The following is a 17,645-nucleotide window of genomic DNA, read 5'->3' as shown; positions in this document are numbered from 1 at the left end:
CCCAGTCCCCACATCCATCGCCCGCCGAATATTGAGCCCCAGGACGACTGCAGGAAGCGGAGGAAGGAGGAGGAAGGAGATGGGGGTGGGGTGGGGGTGGGGGAGGAAAGAGAGGACACGGCTGGGGGGAATGAGAGAGGAAAAGAGACAAGAGCAAGAAATCGGAGGCCCCGTGCAGGCCAGCTGGAGAAGGGTCTGCTGTTCAGATGCCCAGCTCAGGACCTTTTGAATAAATGTCAGAAATGTGAGTGGAATTTAATGAAGTAGGACAGAGCTCCCGGGGACACCAGCATTGAAAATGCTGGGGCAAAAGAGGAACCAGGGGACGACTATTAGAGAAGCAGCAGCAGACACGCGGAGCGCTGTCCAGAAGCTGGGGTGGGCACGGGGCAGGAGGCCACTGCGGACAGTCACGCCCCAAGGTCGTGGAAGGCAGTGGTGGTCCCCAGGGGATGAGAGGAATTGAGAGCTCACTCGGGGGGGTATTGGCTCAGTGGAGCCTGTCCAGAAGCGAATGGGAGGTGACAGCATGGGGCATCAACAGCATTCCGCTCTTTCCAGAGCTTGGTGGGAAGGCAAGGGTGGGAATGTGTAGTAGGCAGGACGGTCGAGCAAGGTCATTTCCTCCGTGCACCCGGCAATGTATTTTTTCTTCCAAACTAGACTTTAACCATTTTAAGGGTATGGTCTGTATCCTCTATCTCTGTTCCCTCTGAAGCTGGCCGATCATCAGATCACGTAAGAGGTTGTTTGCTTGTTTTATAAATATTTTTTACTGGATCTTGCTTCGGCCCTTATTCCCTCCGGCCTCTGGCTTAATGATTCTAGCAGTGATCGCTGGATGCCGAACAATTAATCATGGCTGAGCTTGGTTTATGTGAATATATTTGCTTTGTTTTAAAAGCAAGATTTCACGAAAGAGAGTTTGGCCAAGAGAGAAATAAGGGAATTCTTCAGGTGCCTCCAGGTTCAGGCAGTGAGGGGCATGAGTTTATATTCCTGCACATGTCAGGCTGATGATGCAGTTTTCTGTTAATTGAATTACTGAACTACATGCTGTAGTTATAAAATATTAAAGGGCTAAGACTGCATTTTACTTCTCAGAGATCCAAACCTCCCTGACCACTCTTGAGCAGAGGCAGTTAAGAGTAGGGGCTCTGGAGTCAAACGTCCTGGGGTCACCTCTGCCAGCCAACAGTTGTACCGGCTAAGACCCCATTATTGACCACCTTCCAGAGTTCTTCCCAGGGCCTTGCTTGGCCAAAGCACAGATGGTCTGAATGTTGCAGACCTTCTGTATACATCTCTGCGATTTAAGTAACATGAACAAGTCACGTAACCCCACTATTCTCTGCTTCTCCAACTGAAAACTGGGGCCACCACTGGCTCCGACCTTAAGGGAGCTGATGTAAGGATTCAACGAGGTAAACCACGAAAGATGGATGAAATCGTACCAGACATAGGAAGTGTCTGATAAGTGTTAATTATTTTTACTATTACTCCCATGTTTTTAAGCTTATTTATTTATTTTGAGAGAGAGGGAGTGCACGAGAGAGCATGAGCGGGGAAGGGGGCAGAGAGAGAGGGAGAGAGACTATCCCAAGCAGGCTCCTTGCTGTCAGTGTAGAGCCCGATGTAGGGCTTGAACTGACGAACCATGGTCATGACCTGAGCTGAAATTAAGAGTCAGACGCTTAACCAACTGAGCCACCCAGGCACTCCTACTAATACTCCCATTCTGAAGTATGTGGATTATACTTACGTTAAAGGTAGTCACTTTGGCGGGTCCCCTTGCCCGGCATTCAGGAAGGCTGGGATTTAAAAACCAGCCATAGTGAGTCTTTCTGGCAGATGACAGGAGAGCTGTGTGTGCCTAGGACTTTTCCAGGGAATGCTGGGGATTCTCAGACTGCATGGCTGGGCCCCTCAGAGGAAGAGGTTTCTCAGTGCTCCAGTACTGAGTTGGCCAAGGCCTTTCTTGCCAGAGGAGTGTATGATGTTTGGTCTCTCCTGTGCCTATTGAGAGTCTTTTGTATGCTGGACCTCCTGCTGGATGCTTTGGGGGACGCAGGGAAGAGGAAGTGAATGACGGTGCTCATATTGGAAGAGCACTTTGTTGTTTTACGAACCCCATCTTACTGAGCACTCCAGCTGTGTTATCGTCACCAGCTTGTAGATAAGAAAATCAGGCACAGACCTAGGTAGTTCAGCCCGTAAGAGAATGCTTCTTTGCACTGTCGGAGAAGCAGTGTATTTGTGCAGGCAAGTAGGGAGCCCTGTCCGCATGTGCATTAGAGGCACGGAAATACTTCACAAATACTTCACAAGGGGTTTACGTGTGGTAGTTTTCCTTATAGAGGAGCATGTAACTGTCTTCCTGCTGGTGTTTATTGGGCGCAGCTCTGTAGCAGGCATTCGTCCCGGGAGTTCCCATGGCAGCTCGCTTACACCTCTCTGGAACCCTGGGCGTTAGGTACTAGTATGGGCTCCATAGAGGAGGGATCTGAAGCCCAGAGAAGAGGAGTGTCGTGAAGAAAGCCACACCGATGAGTAAGGGGCAGAGCGGGCCAGGCACTCGGGCGTCTGACCCTGGTCTTTCCTCCACTACCTCTCCTCTGGGCACCCCTTACGCTCCCAGGGACAGGTGCTTTCTCTTCCCTTTCTGTTTTTTTTTATCCCCCCAAGAATAAAACTGTGTTCTCCTAGCTGGCACACCCGGGGGCTCCCAAAGGCTCTCATCTCTCCGCCAACAAAAGGCATTCTCTGCTGAATAGGTCGCCCGGCATTTTGCTGAGTAGATGCCAGCTCGATGCCACAGAGATGAGCCAGCAGTGGTTTGTGTCGTCGTCTCCCTGACGGCTTGCTTTTAATTCAAGTCCCCTGATTCATCTGGGATGAGAAAGGGAGAGGCAGACGCACATGCAGCTAAGTGCAGGGACTAGAGAATGAGTCAGGATGATTCTGGAATGCGAGGCAGGAGATGGGCAATTCTGATAGAGTAAATACTGCTGGCGTGCGGGGTGCAGGGTGCCGTGTGTACTGACCAAGCGGGGTGTCTAGAGGTGGGCCTCCGTGCGACTGTGGGTGAGGCTTCAGAGAGGCTGGAGCCAGAGGGGGCCCCAGCAGGGGTCCCCCTCTTCTCTCCGCTCCACCTGCTTACCCCCTGTGGACTTTTGGGAGGTGGTTCCTGCTCAGCCACTTTAATTCCCTGAACAGGGCCAGCGGTGGTATCTCTGTGTGTTTTCGATAATGCTGCCCCCCTGGAGCTGATCAGAAGCCCCAACTGCTGTCCTTTGGAAAACTTGGGGTCTTGGATTGTGTCAATGTGGACTTCCTGGTTGTCATGTTGTGTTGAAGTTAAGCAAGATGTTACCCCTGGGGGACACTGGGCAGAGGCTCTGAGGATCTCTTACAACTCCAGGTGAATCTACAATTACCTCAAAGTAAGAAGCTAAAAATAAAATAGGGTCTTTTAAACACTGCAAACTCCAGAGGAGTTCTGTATTTGAATTTCAAGGTCCAGCTCCTTTACCGTGTTGTATAACACCTTGCCAATATCCAGTAAACATAAAAATGGGATACCAGGGTGCCTGGGTGGCTTAGTTAGTTGACTGACTGCCTCTTACTTTCAGCTCAGGTCGTAATCCCTGGTCCCAGGATTGTGGGATCGAGCCCCATGTCAGGCTCCACACTTAGCGTGGAGCCTGCTTAAGGTTCTCTCCTGCCCCCCTCCCCTTTCTCCCTCTGCTCCTCTCCCTTGCTCATGCTCTGTCTTTCTCAAAAAAAATTAAATTAAAAACAGTAAAATAAGATACCAAAACCACTCAAGGCAAAAAGGAATGAAGTATTGATACATGCTCCCCCAGGAATGAACCTTGGAGACCTGCTGAGTGAAAGAAGCCAGACCCAAAAGACCACATGCTGTATGATTCCATTGACACGAAACGTCCGAAAAGGGCCAATCTACAGAGACACAAAGCAGATTAGTGGTTTGCCTGGGGCTGGGAATGGGGAAGGGCGGCAGATGGGAACGGGGTTTTCCAATTCGAGGCTGGTGATGGTTGCACAGCTCTGTGACTAGCCCACCGCTGAGTTGCACGGCTTACATGGGTGAATTGCACAGTATGTGAATCACATTTCAGTAAAGCTGCTAAAAAAATGTCGGGTCTTAGGTTTTAAGCGAAGTAAAAATCGTCCTTTGGAAACGGCTGGTGTCTTGCAGATGCGAGCACTTCCGGCTGCTGGTTGTAAGTTCTGAGTTCAGGCCACTGCCCCGGGGCATGTTCTTGGCTCTCTCATAAACCAGATTCATGGGCCTCCCACGGAAACCACAGGGTGTTTCTGAGTGTTCGTCCCTGGGGGGTGAAAACTCAGTGCGTGCCAGACATTTTTCCAGGTGCTTTCATCCATGCTTCCTTCACCCTCCTGCAGCCCTGCACGGCGTGTACTCTCGTGCCCGTGTTTTGTATATGCAGAAATCGAGCTCCTGTGGAGTGTACACAGCAGGGCAGAGGTGCCACCAGAACCGGGATGGAGCCCAGAGCTCTTGGATCCCAGGGTCATTCTGTTTTCACCTCCTGGTGGAGGGCTGGGTTGATGAGCTCTCCCTCACGTCTTACACAAGGGGAAAAAGTCAGCTGTGAGGCAAAAGCCAGCAGGCTCTTGCAGGGACAGCTTAGGGAAATCACCAGGGACAAGGCCAGAGAGTTCCAGGCAAATCCTTTGCAGGCTTGTGTCTTCCAGTGGGTCATCTCTGCTCCCTCCGGAAGTGAGGATGACATTCTGCCCTGTGCCCTGGGGCAGCTCTTCCTAGGAGAGAGCTCCTAGGGAAAGGACCGTGGGAAAACATGAGGAGGCTTTCCATGGACACGTTTCTGAGTGTCATTCGTTTTTAGAGGAAACATGTTTATTTCCCTGGAGCCCTCAGCTTTGTCTGTATCCTGAGTTTTCAAGAGTTCGTAACCCTAGGAGCTGTTTTTTGGACATGGAGGGAGGCTACGGTATTATTCCAGCCAGGGAACCTGATGTTTTTTTGTAAGTGGCAATGCTGTTGTGTAGTAAAACGGGGTAAAGATGGGCATGAGTGAGTTCAGGTGCTTGGAGAAGGAAATGGGAAAAGATTTGCACTCAGTTAGTGATCCAAGGCAGACCCAGCAGCTCCAAGAGAGATGATTAAAAACCAGATTCTCAGGGCGCCTGGGTGGCTCAGTCGGTTAAGCGTCTGACTTAGGCTCAGGGCATGCAGGATCTCATGGTTCGTGAGTTCGAGCCCCACATCAGGCTCCTCGCTTCCAGTGCAGAGCCTGCTTGGGATTCTCTCTCTCTTCCTCTCTCTCTGCCCCTTCCCAACTCTCTCTCTCTCAAAATAAATAAGCTTTAAGAAAATGCAAATTCTCAGGTTCCAGCCCAGACCTACAGAATCTGAAACTCTGGGGATGTCCAGGAACCCGTGTTTTAATAAGCTCTCAAGAGAGTTCTTAAACACACTCCGGTTTGAGTAGCTTAGCACCAGACCTCCTTACATATGCTTGAGGCTGAGCCGGAAAATCTGGTCACGTTGCCAGGAGAGCACCTCCTTTGGTGCTTGACCTGATCTTGCAAGGAAGCATACGAGCTGGAAGGGAACATGTATTCATTTATTGAAAATGTTTGTTGAGCACTTCCTCGATCCAGGCACTCAGTCCCTCCTTTGAGGGAGTTTACATCCTCGTGGGGGAGTCAGATAGCAAACAAGGGGGGATGGATGCAGAAATACTGCAGATGAGGATGCCACGCTGGGATGGTGACCTTCAGCCAGTGAGGGGGAGGCAGGGATGCCCAAGCAAAGAGCCAAGAGAATGGGTGTCCAGAGAGAGAAGACAGCTGGTGGAAAGTTCCGGAGGTCGGGTGGAGTTGGGCAGCTCAAGTAATGGCAGGGGGCCGACGGGGATGAGCCAGGGGGAAGGGCAAGAGAGTGTTGGAGAGATGAGACTGGATCCACAGGACCAAGGGGGGAGTTTGAATTTGGCTCTAAGGTGCTGGACAGCCACCGAAGGATTAACCGGCAGAGTGGCAGGATCTGGGGAAAGATTTGACAAGATCCATCTCTCCGGCTGCCTGTGCAGGCTGGTGCGGTGGGGCAAGTGACGAAGCCAGGGGCGTGACTAGGGAGATTCTGCCCAAACTGTATTTGCAACAAAGTTCTATTTTCCTCCTCCTTGTCTTCTGCCTCCTCCTGCCCCCCCCTTCCTCCTCCTCCTTTTTTGCGGGGCGCGGGGTGGGGCACAGTTTAAGAAAATTGGAATTGTTTTGCCAGGGTTTCTGTTAGCATTTTACAGACGGAACTGACTTGCATCCCAAGTGTGACATCCTCATGGCTTTCGTTAGATAACACTCTACGTATTACAGTACCAGCTAGGCGCTTAATTACATATACGGCTACTGATGAAAAAAAAGGACATTTCATCAAAAGACAATTCAGTTCAGATGTGCACATTTTTGAGACGTACAAAACCAAGCTCAGTTGATGACGGTTGAGCAGCGTCTGCAAGATTTGATCCATTTCAGAAATATGAGCTCACTGGCATTGCCTGGGCTGGCATTTTCTTAGCCGAGAACTACTTACCTGGGTGTAGGAAACCTAATATTTTATTTAGAAGAATGATTCATTGCTTTAGGGGTCAAGAGTCCTGCGTTTTGTCTTTTTTTGTTGCGTAAGTTTGATTTGATCTTGGACAAGTCATTGCAGTGCATATTTTAGTGTCTCTGTGCAGAAGATGGGTAATAATTGTTCTGGTAACCCTCTTTTCATCAAGGTAACTGGGCGAGAGCTCTCTGAGACTTAGAGATATTACTACCTGTGCAAAGGCCCTGTGGCAGAAGGGAGCAGGAACTGAAAGGTAGCCCACGCGGTTGGAGGAGAGCAGAGTGCAAAGGGAAGTTGATCCAGAGTGATGTTGTTAGAGGGGGCAAGGGCCAGGCTGGGCAGAATCTTGCAGACCTTGTTGGGGACTTTAATCTTTATCTTAAGGGGAGACCGCTGGAAGATTTAAATAGGGGAATGACAAAAGATCGATAGATAGGCTGTTTCCTTTAATCCTCACAACAAATGTGTGGAGCAGTTAATATCCCCATTTTAAACCAGCACAGAAATTTAGGGTAGTGGCGATTGAGTAGCTTCCCCAAGAGGGCGTTGCTGGCAGGTAGTGGAGCCAGGAGACAAACTCAGTTCACCTGGAGTCCAGAGCCCCACTTCTTCCATCTCAGCCTAACTCAATAACTATATAACAATAACCACTGTTTTAAAAGACGCTTTGAACTCTTAAGACGAAAAGATCTCCCTTACATTACAAAGTGGTATTATGCTGCAGAAATATGAGCGCCGACGAGAGATCGGATACGCTGGGGAAGCTTTGAAAGCCTCAGCCTGCGTGGCGAGGGTCCAGCATCTTCGAGTTCCTTGCCGTCTGGTGGGGGGCGCCTCACAGCCAGCTATCGCCACACGGAAAGGTTTGGCAGCTCCGGCCGGCCATCTGACACTGCCATTGTCCGTAAGGACTCATTGTCCGTGAGATGTCCCGAGGTACCTGCTTTCAGGGGCTCTGAGCCGGGCAATCAGATCCGGGCAGTTCATGCGTGGTTTCGTGGGAGTAATCGTGCCATGCCAAGGTTTCTGCTTTCTGCTTTCTCCCTCTCGGGGAGTCCGTTGGTTTCAGTGGATTCTTAAGAGCTGGTTGTAGAGATCACCATCTCGGTTGTGGACCCAAGAAGCCTTATTCAAGGTTGAGACGGGAAAACTGCTGCTGACCCGTGGCCCTTGAGCCTTCTGTTGATGACGACAAATGTTTGTTCTTTTCTAGTCGACCATGTCGTGCCCGAGCCCGGGACAAGCCTGCTGGCAGCCTTCGACCAGTGGAGGGAGTGGGCTGACAGCAAGTCCTGCTGTGACTACTCTCTGCACGTGGACATCACGGAGTGGCATAAGGGCATCCAGGAGGAGATAGAGGCCTTGGTGAAGGACCACGGTAGGTTATGCTGACCGGCACCTCCGGGGATATTTCCATTTCGGTACACGAGCCGGCACAGCTCTCTGAAGGAGAGCTCTGTGAATAGCGCTTGCAGACCCCTTCTGTGCCTCTCCTTCATGCCTGCAAGGAGAGACGATGGGGCCGCAGCTGGTGCCCACTGGAGGCAGCCAAACCCAGCGCGGCAACGGAAGCTTTCATTGACGGGAGAACCGGACGGAGCCTCACCAGGGGGACCGGTTCCTGTGTGACAACTGCACACAGCTTACTGGTTTGAGGGAACTGCGCCCAGCCAGGTTGGAGAGTTGAGGCCATGGGACTGATTTGCCCTCAGAGGATAAGAACCCCTGTCCCAGTGAGGATTCTGGACTGTCATGGGCAGGGGGAGGAGGTGCCCAGGATGCTGAGTGGGGGACTCTTCCTGCAAACCCACGAGGACCAGGATAGACTTGAGGGTGAGGAGGCTCTGGGACAACCTGAAAGGTCTTTTTCATGCCAGGGGACTATTTCAGGGAGTAGGATTCCAGGGGTTGGGCCCTGGAGGATTCCCAGGCAGGCTGGAAGAATCCGGACTACCTCAGGGTGCCTTTGGGACCCTTCTGTCCACAGGGACCTTGGGAGTTCAGGTGCTAATGCCAAGTCACTTCATCTTCTGGGGTCTTCTTGAGCTTGGCTAGAGACTAGACTCCTAGGGTGACCTCTTGGCTTCATGGGATCTTAACTGTCAGGGGAGTGCCTGTTGCTTTCGGGTTCTGAGACTTCTAAGCCCAGGAGTACCGCTGTGGGTAAAATAGCAGGAGGGAAGTCTCTAGGTGTGGATACGGTAGGTATCTGTGAATACGGCCGAAAACGCCCAGAATGAAACTCTGGAGTCTTGGGTTTAGTGTGTCTTCCTCACATTAGCCATATGACCTTGGGGAATTACTTAAATTTCATGAGTCTCCGTTAAAAAAAAAAAAAATCACATGAGGGTATTGGACTAGATATCCTAAGATTCTTTCTGGCACAAAGGTTCCACCTAAAAGAAAAGAAGTAGCACTTGACCTTTCTCGCTTTTGAGAATACAGAGTCTTAAAGGCTTTAGCTTTCCATACTTAAACTGAATCGAATCCAAATCAGGCGAGAGTGTCACCATAGCAACTGTTGCCTGGCCAGAGAGAAGGGTTGGGATGTCCCGAGCCACTGAGCCCGGGCAGCGTCCAGCACCCCCAGGTGGCTTGAATTAAACTCCAAGACTAGAAGGTTGTCAGTACAGTTGTTTACCATTGTGATGGATGTCAGGCAGGGATGTTTGGTCTGGTGCCTCGGGAGGCAAGGACTCTGAAATGCCAGGGTGAGAATTGCAACATCAGCTTATTGGACCCTTTCTTACTTAAGAATGTTTCTTTTTCTTTTTTTTTTTTAATGTTTATTTATTTTTGAGACAGAATCAGAGCATGAATAGGGGAGGGTCAGAGCGAGAAGGAGACACAGAATCCAAAGCAGGCTCCAGGCTCTGAGCTATCAGCACAGAGCCTGATGCGGGGCTTGAACTCACAAACTGTGAGATCATGACCTGAGCCGAAGTCGGATGCCCAACCAACTGAGCAACCCAGGTGCCCCACGAACGTTTCTTAAAAATCAGCTTGGATGGAAGTCTGTTTACCAGAGGAAAGATCTAGATCTTGTAGATCTTCACAGAATATTCGGTTTCGTTTTCTTCTCAAAGTCACAACAGCTGGGGGCAACTTTTGTTTTTATTTTTTCACTTTGTATTTATTTTTATTTTATTAAAAAAATTTTTTTAACGTTTATTTATTATTGAGAGAGAGGGAGACACAGAGCATGAGCAGGGAAGGGACAGAGAGAGGGGGAGACACAGAATCTGAAGCAGGCTCCAGGCTCTGAGCTGTCAGCACAGAGCCTGACGTGGGGCTCGAACTCACGAACTGTGAGATCATGACCTGGGCCAAGATCAAGAGTCGGACACTTAACTGAATGAGCCACCCGGGTGCCCCCATCTTAATCATTTTTAAATATACATTCAATGACATTAAGTACATTCACATTGTTGTGCAACCATTTCACCACCCATCCCCAGAACTTGTCATTTTTCCACACTGAAGCTCTGTACCCATTAAACACCAACCCCCCAGTCCCTCCTACCCCCAACCCCTGGCAATCCCCATTCTCCTTTTTTTTAATTAAAAAACATTTTTTTAATGTTTATTTTTGAGAGAGAGAGAGAGAAACAGAGCTCAAGCAGGGGAGGGGCAGAGAGAGGAAGACACAGAATCCGAAGCAGGCTCCAGCCTCCGAGCTGTCAGCACAGAGCCTCACGTGGGGCTCGAACCCATGGACTGCAAGATCTTGACCTAAGCGGAAGTTGGACACTCATCCGACTGAGCCACCCAGGCACCCCCCCCCATTCTACTTCCTGTCTCTGTAAATTTGACTTGTAAATGGAATCTTACGTATCTGTCCTATAGTGACTGGCTAGTTCCCTTAGTGTAATGTCCTCAGGGTTCATCCATGTGACAGGATATTCTTCCAGCTTCGGGCTGAGTGACGTTCTGCTGTATGACCGTACGACATTTCGTGTATCCATTCGTCGGTCAGCGGACACTTCTGCCCTTTGGCTAATGTGAATAACTTTGCTGTGCATTTGAATACACGTAGAGGTACAGGCAACTTCTAAGTTTGGTATAGTTTTAAACTTAGAGAAAAACTGTCAGGATGCTAAAAGCTTTTGCACCCTCTTTTACCAATTCTTTATATTTCTGTCTCCACCTCTGTCTCTGTCTCTCCCGTCCTTCTTCTATCTATATACGTATATGCATAGTATTATACCTTTCTTAGTCGCTTCCAGATTATTTGGTTTATTTATTAAAGTCCTGTGTCCACCTCTCTATTTTGTCTGTCCGCTAGGGGTCAATTCCTTCCTGGTGTACATGGCTTTCAAAGATCGCTTCCAGCTAACTGATTCCCAGGTAAGGAAAGTTGCCTTTTCTGAACAGGCATTTGGTACGTTTGGGCCAATGTCGTTGTCTTGGAAGCTGCCTCCGGTGTGTGTATGTCCCTTGGCTTCATGGGACATGGCTGGTGGATGAACTCCCTGATGTAACTTTACCTTTAGGGAGGGTCTGAAGCCAGTGCACTGGCCCCCGGGGCTCTGGAGTCAGCCTCAGACCTGCCTCTGTGGGACAGCGTAGCCCAGAGATGTACTCAGAGCCACCTGAGCAAACCTGGCGGAGAGCCGGGTGTCGTCCGTGACCCTCCCCTACTCCGCGTCCCTTAGGTTATGCTGCCCCTGTTGATTACCGCGCGGGCCTGCTCGGCCACGTGTGGCCGGAAGCCTTGCCCTGGGGGCCTGTCCACAGAGCCAGCCTTAACAGTAGCGGCCGCCGGTGCCGTTTCTGACCCCTGTGGCCGGCAGGGGTGTGGCTGTACCTGTGAGCAGGTAGATGGACGTCCCTGTCTCTGATCCCCTCCCCTCCTCCAGATCTATGAAGTATTGAGCGTGATCCGGGATATCGGTGCGATCGCCCAAGTCCACGCAGAAAACGGCGACATCATCGCAGAGGTATGAGGCCCTCTTCCTCATCGTTTCTTCATGACGTGCAGGGTGAGAGGTGGGCTCGGGACGGGGAAACCACTTCTGTGGCTCAGCTGCAAGGAGGAGAAACAGGGTGACCTGGTGTGACCGCCCTGGGCACGGCGCTAAGAGCCTCACCAGCAGCGTGGATGTCGGGGACGTGTGCCTCTCTGCATTCCGCGGGATGCACAGCCTGTTCCCTTTGCACAGAGAAGTCAGTTCTCTCGTGCCGTAGGGCAGCCGCCTGTGGGTGGGCGACATGGGCTTCCACGTACAGACATTTTACACTGTGGCCCAGGGCCGGGCATGCGTGGGCTCTCAGCATCCCGGGGGAGAGCTGAACACCTACTCAGGCAGGACTGGGGACAGGATACTGAACCCTTCTCTTCACGAGGCCCTGGCATAAGAGCCGAGTGATCATCTCGCGCGAGTAGCTTTTTGGGTAAAAGGTCTCTAGCGATCAGAGCATCTCAAGTCCAGCTCTCCCTGATGGCCTGGCTTGCTTTAAACCTTGCAGGAGCAGCAGAGGATCCTGGATCTGGGCATCACGGGCCCCGAGGGACACGTGCTGAGCCGGCCTGAGGAGGTGAACATCTATGGAAAGCAGAAGAAACAGGCAGAAGAAAGAGAAGGGGGAGGCACTGGGAATGTCCCGCACACTGAGGATTGACACTTCCTTGTTCTGCATTTTTACTGCGTGTGCACACACACAACGCACGCAGACCGACAGAGACAGAGACACAGACTCTGAGACAGACACACAGACCGAGGCGTCGCCATAGACGCACAGAGACTCATAGGGACAGACACACAGGGACAGAGCCGCAGACACACATGCACCGGGGCACCTTCAACACCATCTGTGGCCCTGAGGATACTTTCCTCTCCTCAGTGGAGGGACGGAACCTATTACATCTTGAGTATCGTCTGGTCCCTCTCCAGGCCATGGGGTATAGCTCCTTCCACGACCATCCAGCCTTCCCACGCACGCTAAAGAGCCGAAGGGATGAGCTGGGGCCAGCACATGGGGGAGGGAGGTTGAAGGTGACATCTTTTGGCCCCTGTGTTAGCTGCATGCTGCCTCTGGGGCTGGTGGACAGTGACTGGGAGGAGCTCACAGGAGAGAGAGGGCGACAGTCTCAGTGGCTGATGCCCAGAGGACCTGAGGTTGGTTTTGTACACAAGTGTGTACCTATAACACACACACACACACACACACACACACACACACACACACACACGGGAGCCCAAGCTCACCATAAAGCCCGTGGGCCCCTGTAACCGGGTGGTGATACCTGGGGCTGGGCTTACCGGGAAAGTTGTACTCTCCCCTCCATCCCCTGGGGCAGTTGGGGGCCGCTCCTGCCCTGCCGTGGCTGTGCAGGTAGGTGACAGTGTGCGGCACACTGAGATGAGAAAAGCAGGCGCCGCTTCCCTTGTTACACGAGGCTACTTCTGAGAGCCCTGCTCCTGCTGAACTCGGAAGAGCCTTCCTGGGGGCTTGCTTTCCTTCCTCCTCCTCTCTGCTCGGCATCCCCGCGTCCCCGCAGACTTGAAAACAGGAAGCAAGCCTGGGGTTAACTGAGCAGGCAAAAGGTATCACGGGAGAGCTGTTCTGGTTGCGATTTTGACCACAAGAATCAAACCCGCTTTTCCATGGTTACACGCCGGAGACTTCTCTCCAGCAGCTGTTGCATGGAGAATCTCAGAGTCCCCTGCAGCGGAGCGTGGAGCCTTCCCTGGGGGCTGGCAGGTCTGGAGTGCTCCCATTTGAGGAGCTCTTGGCTTCGGGGGTGGGTCCTCTTGCTTCATGAACCGCTGTTTGGGGGGCTTTCTCTTCTCTCTGCTTTCCAAGGTCATCTGCTTCCCACCTGATTCAGAGGCACCTGCTCTCGGTCAGCCTCAGTGTTGGGGGCTTCCCCTGAGCAAGTGCACCATTATGACAGCCCCATGAGCCACCGGCACGAGCTGGCCCCTTCTCCCTCAGCTCCTGGTGATGCTTTTTCAGTTTGGCACCAGGGATCCATCGCGTTAAACCCTCTGTGGGCGACAAAGAGAAGAAAACAGGGAACCGTTCTGAAGGAACTTGAGCTTGACCGTGTAGGTAGGGAGATACTGCCCTGTACGTATGAAGCAGTGGTTAATAACATGCAAACGTGTAATTCCTTCTCGGTTTCGTGATCTGTCGCCGCATCATGGTGGTCAACGTGGTTTGAGCTGCACAAATCACGTTCCTGTTGCTCTCTGTTCTTCTCTCCAGCCCACCACGTGAGATTGCCAGCAGGGTTCCCCCCCCCCCCCCTTTCCAGCTGAGAAGACTGAGAGGGAAACTGTAGGGAATGCGGCAATCTAGAAACCACCTGTCTGTCCATCAATGGTGCCCGACATGTATGATGACTGGGCCCTGTTGGGACCGCGAGGTGAATGAGAAGGGGACTATGGATGAGCTGGAGAGGAAGAGAGAGATGGAAAGCAACCAGGCAGGGTAGAATGTGACCGGGGCTCCGGGCCGAAAGGCTGGCATCTGGGAAGGAAGTTGGGGACACGCGGGTGAGGGTGATGGTGACCAAGAGGCTTCCCCAGAGAAGAGAGCTTTCTGGCTAGGCTTTCTGGAACTGCCGCTGGGGCAGGCCGACAGTTGGGGGACTGAGCCACAGAGGGGGTGTTGTGTGCAGACACTGTTGTGTATTCTGATTCTGTTGTGTGTACCGACCCTGTGGTCAGTGAGTGCCAACGCTGTTGTATGTCCCTAGATAAGTGGCTTTCCTCTCTGGATCTTGGGGTGTCCAGTCTTAAAAGTCATCAAGTCTCGGTGACCCCCCCAAATCCTTCAGAGCTCTATAATGAGACAATTTTCTTAAAATTTTAAGTTGTAATACTATTTTCCTAATATTTTAGGTCAATATTATTTAAATCAGTTCCCTGCATGTAAGGGGCCTGCACAGGTACACACAGAAGGGTAAACGTGGATCCTTCCATGGTTCTGAGCGGAACACAGAGAGATGGGGTCTAAGTGGCCTTCTCTTTCAATGAGGTGGCCCTGTAGTTAGGTGTCGGCCATCCCCCGGTGTCTGCGGGAGCAGGGGTGGGACCAGAGCTCACCTCACAGTGGATGAGCCAATCCAGAGTGGGCCCTGGGAAGCCTGTCCCGCAGGGGTAGGCCCCCAGTAGAACTGGCACTTTTGCTCCATTTATTCCCTAATTAGTCCAATTTCACATTCCAGTTCACCCAGGACAGTCACAGGCCATGCCCGCTGCCCCCATGCACTCATTAATAGTGCCTCTGTTCACTTTCAGAAGGATTTGTGTTCAGCCAATAAATTGAGTAGTCACTGGCACTCCTGGGAAGCCATGAAGATTCTAGAAGCATCCTTTCTGCACTTCACATTGTAGACTTCTGAGGTGACCGCAGAGATTCAGGCCATCCCTCCTCTGTGCCTCCCCGGGCCAGAGGCACTTCTGTTGAAACTGGAGTCAAGGAGAGGGAGGGCCAGTGGCTCAGCTATTCCAGGAATTAAAAACATTTGGACGATTAATGAGCTTTTTCAAGAGCCATTTGGTTTGCCTTTGAATTTTGAGACCTCTCTCTTCACATGGTTGATGCCCGAAAGGGCAAACGTGAATGAAGTTGTCGTCATTTATTAAATTAGATTACCAGTTAATGCAATTATAGAACCTTAGCTCTTGGCCACGCTCCTGTAGAAACTTGGTTAGCTAAGATAATGCAGTTAGGAGCTCAGCTATTTCTTGCAAAAAATAGCAGCTTGTTACAGAACGGCTTCACTTTCACCATTAACATAAAGGAATCCATTTGCTCAGTAAACATGTTGGGGCAGCGGCTGTGTACCAGGCCCTGTGTTGGGAACTAATGTAGTCCCGCTGGAGCTACACTGGGGGTGGGGCACAGAGGGTACAAAACTCGGAGTCAGACCCAGCCCTCTGTCTCAAGGAGTTGAAGCCACAGCTTTCTTCCAGGATCTGAGAGGGAGCAAGAGGCCTTTTGAGATCCATCGTTCTGCAGTTTCACGTGGTCCTTCAGTTGCCCCTTCTAAACACACACTATGTCTGTGAGGCATACCTTGATCTCAGTAGTCTGACCTGGTCAGGTATTTAGCAATAATCACTCGGGGTCTTTGAAATATTATTCATTGAAGCATCAGGTTTAAAGACTCGTCTATTAGAGCAGCTCTCCCATCTTGTGCGGAAGGCCGTACCAGTCTGTGTGCGGCCTTGGACGTGTTACCACGGGCTGAGGACCGTTGCTTGACGTTCCCAGTCAAGCCTGCTCCGTTCCCGGAGCCCTGTGAGGTCGCGCTGTTCCTTGGGTTCATCTGTGGGTGTCGGACAGAAGCCCAGCACAAAAATCTCACCACTGACTGTCTCGACTCAAGACCACACAGCTGGAGCGAATGTACTGACTTGGGAGCAGTTTCCCTGCCTGGTGGTTTTCTCATGTGTGCAAAGCATAAAAATCACCCGGTGCTGTTAGGACTAACCACATTTCTGGGTCCCATCCCCAGAGGGCCTGGGAACGGCCTGAAGATCCGCGTTTCTTACCAGCTCCGGGCTGACGCTGATGTCGTAGGTCGGCTGGGCACTCTTCAAGCCACTCAAAGGGTCTAGGAAGGAAATGCCCCCATCGTTTCCACCCAACAGTGTCGAGTGACACTGGGAGAGTCACCTCCCCCTCCTGGGGTGCCACTCAGGGTAGAACCCGGAGGACACTGTGGCCTGTTGTTCCTCTCGGCCTCTCTCGGTGGGTTGAGGGTGAAGACGGCCTGTGGAGTGGGCACAGAGTGGGCACAGTTCTTACGTTCACGTGCTCTTCTGCAGGTCGAGGCCGAAGCCGTGAATCGCTCGATTACCATCGCCAACCAGACCAACTGCCCTCTGTACGTCACCAAGGTGATGAGCAAGAGCGCGGCCGAAGTCATCGCCCAGGCCCGGAAAAAGGGTGAGCGTTACCTCCACGGCTGTGTGACCGCGGGCAGGTCAGGAAGGGAGGAGGGCTCCGTTTCCAGACCTTCATGCCAAGTGGGCTGCTTTTATCGCGTTCCAGCATTAACCTAATTACAGCTGAGCAAGGCAGGGAGCTCCGGTTTCTCTCTCTGTTCCACCGCTGCCGCCTTGTCAGTGTCTATTTAAAGCCAAGCGCTGCAAAGAGTGGGTGGGGCAGGCGCGTTTCCCTCCCGCCCCTGCTTCTATAGCGAAGTTGGACTTAATTTGATGCAGTCTAAATAAACTAGGCACATACACAGATGGCGTCAGGCTCCATCTGCCACAGAACCCTTCTGGGGAACGTTCTATTGCAAAATGAGTCCCCGCTCCGTGGCTGGTAGTGATTTCTATGGGGGTAAGTAAGAGAGTCTTGTGGGGGCGTAGGGCAGGGGATCTTGCCCCGGGCCTCCTCGTGTCCGGTTCTTGTATCCGGTGCTTGAGGCATTCCTTACAAATTATATTGATGGGTCCTGGGCTGAGGCTGGTGCTCTGTTAGTACTAGGGAGTCCATTGAGAAGGTTCTTGGAAACTAATTTATTAAGTATGGCTTCTACTGCTGCTTCCAAAGGCTGTTCGTGGAGCACCTTATACATTATGAATGCAGCGGAATCTTGTAATCTGCTGTCGACTGAGTTTGCGCAGTCACATCACGTGTCCTGAGCTTGGGAGTGTAGCTCCAGGGACCGGCTGGTCATGGGTAGCTGACTTGGTGAGGGTGCATCCTGGCCTGATCTTTTCTCCCTTAATTTCTGTCTAGCTTTCTCCTGGTGTCTCTCTCTCTGTCTCTTTCTATCCCTTTATCTCTTTCTGTATCTTAAGGGAACCATTGGACCTCTGTGCTTCTGTTTGTAGTTCTCTGTGGGATGTGATCCACAGGCATAGGGAGCACCATCGGAGTTTTTCACTGGTGGGTGACTTGGTACAAGACCTAGAACAAATTGCTCAATGACCGGTGAGTCAGCCTGTCCCCAGAGATGATGACTTCCAGATGGACCCAGCAGTTTCTGCCCCAGTTCCTTGGAGCTCTCCCCGGGCCTCTGTCCTTAGGCTGCTCAGCACAGGGTCGCTGG

At 51.7% G+C, this 17,645-nt stretch overlaps 1 protein-coding gene across 1 annotated transcript in view; it reads left to right on the top strand.

Annotated features, from left to right (window-relative positions):
- DPYSL2 (dihydropyrimidinase like 2) overlaps positions 1-17,645 on the top strand; it is a 69,243-nt gene that overhangs the window by 32,643 nt on the left and 18,955 nt on the right. Inside the window, exons 4-8 of the mRNA XM_047857019.1 lie at positions 7,839-8,003; positions 10,911-10,972; positions 11,485-11,565; positions 12,095-12,163; positions 16,411-16,531. Coding sequence (XP_047712975.1) covers positions 7,839-8,003; positions 10,911-10,972; positions 11,485-11,565; positions 12,095-12,163; positions 16,411-16,531 — 498 coding nt within the window. The remainder of the gene's footprint in view (positions 1-7,838; positions 8,004-10,910; positions 10,973-11,484; positions 11,566-12,094; positions 12,164-16,410; positions 16,532-17,645) is intronic.

This window comes from Prionailurus viverrinus, chromosome B1 (assembly GCF_022837055.1).
Source record: "Prionailurus viverrinus isolate Anna chromosome B1, UM_Priviv_1.0, whole genome shotgun sequence".
NCBI lineage: Eukaryota > Metazoa > Chordata > Mammalia > Carnivora > Felidae > Prionailurus > Prionailurus viverrinus.
This window is presented reverse-complemented; position numbering and strand designations above follow the sequence as displayed.